The following is an 8,758-nucleotide window of genomic DNA, read 5'->3' as shown; positions in this document are numbered from 1 at the left end:
TTAAGATCCTCAGTTTAACATCTATGAAGGCAAGGGAAACAAAAGCAAAATGAACTATTGGGACCTCATCAAGATAATAAGCTTCTGTACAGTGAAGGAAACAATCAATAAAACTAAAAGACAACCTACAGGATCAAAGAAGATATTTGTAAATGACATATCAGATAAAGGGCTAGTATCCAAGATCTATAAAGAACTTATCAAATTCAACACCCAAGAAATAATCCAGTCATGAAATGGGAAGAAGATATGAACAGACATTTCTCCAAAGAAGATCTATATGTGGCTAACAAGCACATGAAAAAATGCTCCACATCACTTGCCATCAGGGAAAACAAATCAAAACCACAATGAGATAGATACCACCTCACACCAGCAAGAATGGCTAAAATTAACAAGACAGGAAACAACAAATATTGGAGAGGATGTGGAGAAAGAGGGGACCCTCTTGCACTGTTGGTGGGTATGCAAGCTACTACAGCCACTCTGGAAAACAGTGTGGAGGTTCCTCAAAAGTTAAAAATAGAGCCACCCTATGACCCAGCAATTGCAGTACTGGATATTTACCCCAAGCTATTGATGTAGTGAAACAATTAGGCACTTGCACCCAATGCTCCTAGCAGCAATGTCCACAGTAGCCTAACTGTGGAAGAAGCCAAGATGTCCTTCAACAGATGAATGGATAAAGAAGTGAGATATATATATATATATATATATATATATATATATATATATATATAAAATCAATGGAATATTAGCCATCGAAAGGATGAATGCCTACCATTTGCTTTGACATGGATGGAACTGGAAGGTATTATGCTGAGTGAAATAAACCAATCAGGGAAGGACAATCATCATATGGTTTCACTCATATGTGAGATATAAGAAATAGTGAAAGAGCATATAAGAGAAAAGAGGAAAACTGAGTGGGGAAATATTAGAGAGGAAGACAAACCATGAGAGACTCCTAACTCCGGGAAGCAAACAAAGCATTATGGAAGGGGAGGTGGGTGAGGGGATGGGGTGACTAGGTGATGGGCACTAAGGAGGGCACTTGATGGAATGAACACTAGGTGTTATACTATATGTTTGCAAATTGAATTTAAATTTAAAAAGGGGGGGGAGATCTTCAGTTTACATCTTGGTGACTTTTTACCATTGGATAAGCATAAGGCAAGAAATGTGTAGAGTAAAAAGTAAGTATTGCAAATTCATGTGATCAAGCTTGGATCCTGTTTACCCATGCAAAATCTAAAAGCAATCACATGGGAACTACCTATTTGGACAAAGACTCAAAATGATTCTACAGAATCAGGACCATCAATCAAAGAACACAAATATGTCCCCTCTAAAGTCTGATGATACACATGAGGATGCTATCATATGACACCTTAAGCTCTAAATTAAAAAATATAGATATCCAGAAAGAACTAAGCTCCAGAAAAGTAAGATGAAGATGGGACTTCCCAATTTACTATGTCTTATAAAAGAACTGAAATGACATTGATATATGTCATTTTATACAAATTATTTTATTTGAACTTCTGCAAAGAAAATTTACAAGAATATATGCTAAAAGTATATTAAATTTAATATTGAACATATACATTAAATCACAATACTCCTGAAATTCTTCACCTTGATGCTTTGTTATTGAAGTATAGGTGCCAAAATTTCATTAATTTGAAAACACATGACTTCAAATATATGAAAATTGTATCACAAGACATAATTTGAAACATTTTACAGATGCCAGAAGTAGATAATTAGCAATAATTTAAGAGATACAGTTATGTTCTTAGTACTACTGATTCTTCTTCACTGCCCACTCTTTCACTCTAAGAAATACCTACATAAGCTCTTGCTTACATATAAAACTATGTTTATCTTCACAGGATACATCCAAAACACTGTGGCTTGAGCTATATATTACACATTTCTTTGTATCAAAAGTTTGAATTTTTTGCAACCTGTAATGAAAAATAAAATGTTAACATATGAGAAAAGTAAATGGGAATATTCAAAGATAGTGTTTTATATTAAATTATAGAGCTTTTAAAAGCACTTGAATGAGATAAGTAACATATTGAGTCAATTTTTTTTTTGTTCAAGAGTGACATTTTCACAATTTCAGAGCACAGTATTATGAAAACTCAGTTATTGTCTCAATAATCAACATCATTAAGCTAAGGATTTTACATTTTTGCTGTTGTTATTTATGATTTTTCAATATGATATGCTTTGCTTCCATTTTGTTTAAAGATATACTGGATAATCTAGTCTGGGAAAACAAATCCAAGCAAAAAAATTATGATTGTCTGATGCTGTAAATCCCATCTTTATGAATGAAAATAAGATCCAAAGATTACAAATATACAGAAAATAAGTCCAAAATATTTGAAACATAAGAGTATGCCAAAAATAATGGGCTCAACCAGAGTAAAGACAATAATGGATATGCTATTTTCCCTGGCTTCTGTGAAGATGAGCATCTATACATGCACATACACATCCAAGTGCTCATACAAGGCAAAAAAATTTTCAAAAAGGTAAAAAGTTGTTTTATGGTTAAAAGTACACCAACATCATGTCACTTAAGCATAAATGTGGATGATCTAGATGGAACTAAAATTGATATTTTGTTAGATCTTCTCTTTTTTCTGTATTTTCATGCCTTAGATAGGTTATCTTAGCTATAGAGTCCCAAATGTTACATTCTCTGGTGATGGTGATATCTATAGACAAATTCCTAAGGAACAACAACAACAACAAAAAAAACCTAAAAAAAAAGAAATAAATAAAAAGAACTTGTCTGTCAGAAACTTACAGATCTTGAGAGAGAGCCAAGCCATTTTCCCACAACCAGGTACCATTTTCTTTACTGTAATAGACTCCAATCCAGTAAAAACGCCTACTGGAGCTCACAAAATGCTGATTGGAAACAGAGACAAACATATTACTGTAATTTGAATCTACTCTGGAAATAATGTATTTTTAAAAGTGTCAGCAGCACAGTAGCCTTTCAATCACACAAACTCCGATCATTTTTAATGACCAGTTTAGGAAGTATAGTCCCATGCCTCATTTTTCTTCCTTATCCTCCTATCTATTCATTTATGATATATAAATAAATACTACAAAATATCACATCTTAGAGGAATAAAAAATGTTAGAAAGAAGTAAGAGCTTTCCTGGAACACCTCCTTCACAGAAGATCACAACCAAGTTTGATCCCATATCAACAGCATCTAGAGGATAAATTTCATGGATATAGTCTACTCAACTTATACTCAGGACAGGTACTCCATGCAGCTAGAGAAAGCTTTCACTTTTTCTTAAATTGGGTAATTTTTTTTTTATCATACTCTCCATACTTATCACACATTATACCTCAGAATAATGAGAGAAGATACATAATTACAAAAGAAATTATAAATTCAACTAATGAACACAAAATTACAAAATTGTTTTTCAGTCTTTGAATAAAAATAATGGCCTATTATTCGCTCTGAATTCTCTCTAAATCGTTCCTTGTACTTTACCTGCAATCTAACTTGGTTTTTATTCCTATAATATAAATCTTTGACAAATTTTATGTTTAAGTTTTATAATGATTGTTTCAAGGCATAGTAAATAGTAAGTCATTAGTTCAAATAATAATCATGCATTTACTATCTAATTATAAAGACAAATCAAAGTACTCAGCTTCCTTAGCATATTTTCCTAGATCAAAGAAAATGTAGGAAATAAGCCAGAATTAAATACATGCCAATTCATCTCTGTTTTGAATGTGAAGTAGACTGGAATTCTGTGAAGCACAGAAATCACGACTTTCTGTCCAAGATTTTAATTCATCAAAAAACAAGTAGCAGTTGCATTGGTGCCCAATCCACCTTTTTGGGCAAGAACAACAATCAGAGCCTAAGAGAAAAAAATAAAGATGACTTAGGACATTCATTTTTTTCAATGCTGTTTACTCATTCAAAAATCAGTTGTTATTTATCCACTACTTTCCACAAATATACTTTGAGAAAATACTACATATACCATAGTTCAGGGGCTATTGATATGAACAAGTCGGACATAGCCCTTTTCCCTAATAGAGATTATATTCTAGACATAGGGTCAGAACTATATAATTTCAATCATTTACTAATTATGTTTAATGATAATTTTCATAAATATACACAAGATTAAGTCAGTATGTTAAAACATCAGGTAGCAGAGTGTAATTTGGAGGGTGGCTAAAGAACCTTTTTGAGGAAGTGACCCTAAGTTGAGCTCTGTTGTGTAAACAGGAGTAAACTAGATGAAAGAGATATTTAAAGGAGACTATTTTAGCATATTTTCTGAGTCAGAAAAAAAAAATGGAACAAATTGGAGAATTCCAGTGTGTGTATATTTTATTTTCAAAATAAAGATAAATAAAACAATTAGCTTGAAGATCATACAGTTTACCAGTGATAGCATATTGAACATTTACTATCCTCACTCATAAAAGTCAAGACACCTGGTAGGCACTCAAATCTCTGTCAAATTAATGGTGTTGAAGTGTAAGGTAGAATGGTGTTACTAGGAGCTGGAGAGTTGGGTAAATGGAGAGATGTCAGTCAATGGGGACACACTTCCAGTTACAATGTGAATAAGTTCTGTGGATCTCATGCACAGAGTTATGATTTCAGTCAGCAAAACTGTATTGTATACCTGCAAGTTGCTAAAAAGGTAGATCCTGAATGCTTTCACCACAAAAAAAAAAAAAAAAAAAGGAATAGTAATTATGCGACATGATAGAGGTATTAGCTACTGTCATGGTAGTAACCATATTACAACATACAAGTGTATCAAATCAAACTGTTGATTATTTTAAACTTACACATCATTATATATCAATAATATCTCAATACAGATGGAAAAGAATGCTAAGAAAAAAAGAATAAAGTGCTAAATGAACAGAAGATGCTATATGTACAGAAGATGGTGAATAATTTGGAGACTATTTGGAAAAAATACCTTAAAAAACTGGACTTTGAGCTGGCTTTCACTGGATAATAAGGGTTTAAAATTACAGAAATCTGTGCACTATATTCAAAAAGCAGAAGGAAATATAAAGAGATATAAAAGTATGGTCTCTGAGCAAAGCGACAGGTAATTAGGATTAACTGTAGTGTTTACTGTAACTAATTTTTGATTTGTCACTAAAACATGAGCACGTCTTTGGGGAAAATATGTCATTTCAAGCTAATATTTCCTTATTACTTAAATATGTGAATGATGCACTGTATATACAATGTTATTTAATGTCTTTTATATTGGAGAATTATGAAACGTGACTATCTTACAATTAGTAGGTAAATTTGTATTACTAAGTGTACTATTCCATCATGCTCTATGTGAGAAAAATAAGAAACTGTCTATTTCATCCTCTACCAACACTAAGGTTTTCCAAAGTATGGAACCTACCTTTTTGGAGTTCTGTGATTGGTCCTGGTGACAATGTTGGCTGAATACTTTCTGTAAGTAATACTATAAAAAAATGATTAAAAATTCACTCCATTGGATACAAGCTCATGAAATAATAAAATATTACACATTAGTAAAATGAAACCTTTATTATTGAATGGTTTCACTACAGGTATGGTCTTTATACAAATTTGCCTAGAAAAACTTACAATTTTTCAACAAAATTCCCATTGTAGTCATCAACAAAAGGCATATTACTCCTAAGATCCCAGAAATCAAATTCCATAGAGTGGTCTGAGAAACTGTAATGAAAGAGAGATACAATGATGATTTTTTTTTAATTTTTTTTAAAAACTTTTTATTTATTTATGATAGTCACAGAGAGAGAGAGAGAGAGAGGCAGAGACACAGGCAGAGGGAGAAGCAGGCTCCATGCACTGGGAGCCCGACGTGGGATTCTATTCCGGATCTCCAGGATCGCGCCCTGGGCCAAAGGCAGGGGCCAAACCGCTGCGCCACCCAGGGATCCCTACAATGATGATTTAAAGAACAAATGCAAGAGCTGAAGTTCTTAAAAGCAACACGGTGAGAAAGAATCCAAAACATTCTTTGATTTGATAACCCCACCATCTTGCACTAGAAGATGACAATATCTCCTTCAGGACTCCTCTCAATTTTCAAATTTTTATGTGGTGTAATTTATTATTTAGCGAGATTATCTATAACTTTTATCCTTTACCAGTCCTGGCTCAGTAAAGTAGATTTGCTATTTATTTCTAAATTCAACAAAGAAGCTTAGGGATCTGGAGTAAGAAGAAATCAACAGACATCAAGTTATGTTTTATAGGCTTACATAATAGATATTTTTGACATCTCAACAAGAATCACAAGATAATTCCTATTAAATAGATAAGAAACTGTAAGGTCCATTAATAATGTTACTTTCTCTAGGTATCAAAGCAAGTGAGTATCCAAGTCAGAAATCAAATGAAAGTTTGTCTAGGCCCAAAATCTTTTTTTTTTTTTTTTTTTTTTACTTAACATCTTCTATCACTGCCACAATAGTACTTGAAAATGTGGCCTTCTATTCTCTACTTAAGAAATGTCCAGGGGTGCCTGGGTGGCTCAGTGGTTGAGCAGCTGCCTTCACCTCAGAGTGTGATGCCAGGGTCCTGGGATCAAGACCTGAATCAGGCTCCCTAAGGGAGCCTGCTTTTCCCTCTGCCTATGTCTCTGCCTCACTCTGTGTCTCTCATGAATAAATAAATAAAACCTGAAAGAAAAAGAAAGAAAGAAAGAAAGAAAGAAGAAAAAGAAAGAAAGGAAAGAAAAAGAAGAAAGAAAGAAAGAAGAAAAAAGAAAGAAAGAAAGAAAGGAAAGAAAAAGAAGAAAGAAAGAAAGAAAGAAAGAAAGAAAGAAAGAAAGAAAGAAGAAAAAAGAAAGAAAGAAAGAAAGAAAGAAAGAAAGAAAGAAAGAAAGAAAGAAAGAAAGAAAGAAGAAAAAGAAAGGTCCAACTGCATCTAGCTTTGTAGAGATTTTATTGGAAAGAGAAGATATAAGAGTAATCTAAAAAAAAAAAAAAGAGAGTAATCTACCTGGTATGATGTATGGGTAACAGCTTAGGGTCCTGGATTCATTCCCCGGTACATTAAATTATGATATATAAGCAACCATTTTGGTTGAAACATTTGTTTGGAAAGAGCATTACGTTTTCTCATACCAAAAACTACTGCTTATTTGCATTTACCATAAAACGATTCAACATTAGATTTGGCATTAACATTAGCACACTTGCAAAGAGTCACTAACAGGCAGCAAATTCAATTTGCATTCAGATTTAGAGCTATCCCTTTCAGAAGCCACTCTTTAAACCTGCTGAAAAAGCTTCACAAAATCATTTCTAAGTTATAGATAATCAGGACTGGAAAGTGCTGATACATGGAAAGCCTAAAAATATCCACTTTTTTTTTATGAAAAGTACTGCCCTGAAATTAGCCACATCCCTGAGATACCTTTTCTGGTTTGTTTCATTTTTTAGAATTTTATGACTTGGGTTTCACATACCTGCCATGAGAAATGTTCCAGTGTTGATGCCAGCAGGACACGATGTGTGCTTAATCAAGAAGAATACTGTGTTAGTCCACAGAGCTGAGCTGGAGGCGAAATAATCCAAAAGTCATGCATGAAGAAATTTCAAAGAAAAAAAGAGAAAAAATATTTATTTGAACAGTGTTCTTGAATCTTCTATTGGTGAATCTTCTATTGGTGAACAAGAAGCAGTAAAGTTACTAGCTTCTAAAATGTTCCAGGAACCACAGCATAGGCAGGAAATTATCACAGTACACGTGTCATGCAAACCCTTAAAGAACATGAGAGGGATTTTTTTTCAGTATATGAATAAACGTCACCTTAAAAAATCATTTGGAAAATGGGAAATTTGGGGTTTTCACCCTTTGAGTAATCCGGGTAGAGATGAATTGTTATCCTGTTTCCTTTGTTTTCTCATCTAAAATTTCACACTCTGAGGCTTTACCTTGAGTGCAGTTCTACACAATGTAAATTCCCTTGGTGTTACCTGAGATTAAATTCAAAAAAGTCTTCAGAAGAGCATCAGTACTACCAGACACTTAACACTTAACAAATTATGCGGGGGGGGGGGGGTGGAATGGAGCCATCCTCCCAAAACCAAGCATTAAGTGAACATCTGACCTAAAATGGTAGTGAGTTCATCGAAGAGCCCTGTTTAGAAAATCAAACATGTAAAATAAATCCCAGTCCCTGAAGCCCCAATTACACAAGGAATCATAGATTTACCTTTTTCTATGCAAATCTGGGCACATTGCATTTTGAATAAAGTAAATGAATGCCATCAGACTCAGCTATTTAACTCATGCTCCATCCAATATTATTTTCTCTTATAACAAGCAAGTAATCACATAACCCATTTCTCTCCCTCTCCCTTTCTTTTTGCCCATTCACTTATGGTTTATAAATCACCACCAAACTATACTTATCTTAGGAGACATCAGAACATAAATGTCTTAAACACCTCCTCCCTAAGTAATTAGATGTCCCATCTTGGGACATTTGAATTCAATGAAACGTTGTGGCTAAAGCACTTGCATATGTCCTATAATTTCTATAGTCAGCACAAGTTTCAAATACAGCCAAGCAGAACTTTTTTTCTTAAAATGATGGACTTTTATATTCATCCCTCTAATATGGTTCCACATGTTCTACACTTTATTTCAGAGATGCAAAAAAGCCCCATTATTTAAAACAAATGGTAGAAATGAGT

At 33.5% G+C, this 8,758-nt stretch overlaps 1 protein-coding gene across 2 annotated transcripts; it reads right to left on the bottom strand.

Annotated features, from left to right (window-relative positions):
* Window positions 1-1,046: 1,046 nt before the first annotated feature.
* KLRD1 (killer cell lectin like receptor D1) lies at window positions 1,047-8,292 on the bottom strand. Of its 2 annotated transcripts, XM_041735510.1 has the most exons (6): window positions 7,525-7,623; window positions 5,670-5,762; window positions 5,461-5,523; window positions 3,770-3,921; window positions 2,828-2,931; window positions 1,047-1,970 (listed from the first exon to the last, which is right to left on the bottom strand). In XM_041735510.1, the coding sequence occupies exons 1-6, from the start codon at window positions 7,529-7,531 to the stop codon at window positions 1,850-1,852; spliced, it is 540 nt and encodes a 179-aa protein (XP_041591444.1). In that variant the 5' UTR covers window positions 7,532-7,623; the 3' UTR covers window positions 1,047-1,849. The 2 variants fall into 2 exon arrangements, with proteins under 2 accessions (XP_041591444.1, XP_041591443.1); XM_041735509.1 differs by lacking the exon at window positions 5,670-5,762 and having other exon boundaries at window positions 7,525-8,292.
* Between the last annotated feature and the right edge of the window lie 466 nt (window positions 8,293-8,758).

This window comes from Vulpes lagopus, chromosome 21 (genome assembly GCF_018345385.1).
Source record: "Vulpes lagopus strain Blue_001 chromosome 21, ASM1834538v1, whole genome shotgun sequence".
Taxonomy (NCBI): Eukaryota; Metazoa; Chordata; class Mammalia; order Carnivora; family Canidae; genus Vulpes; species Vulpes lagopus.
Note: the sequence above shows the minus strand (reverse complement) of the source record. Positions and strands in the feature narration are given on the sequence as shown.

Coding starts and splice junctions, on each gene's coding strand:
- KLRD1 (XM_041735510.1), bottom strand. Junction 5,524..5,669: donor GGGAATTTTGTTGAAAAATT/GTAAGTTTTTCT, acceptor ATTTTTTTATAG/TATTACTTACAGAAAGTATT. Junction 2,932..3,769: donor TTCAAAACAGAGATGAATTG/GCATGTATTTAA, acceptor GTTTCCAATCAG/CATTTTGTGAGCTCCAGTAG.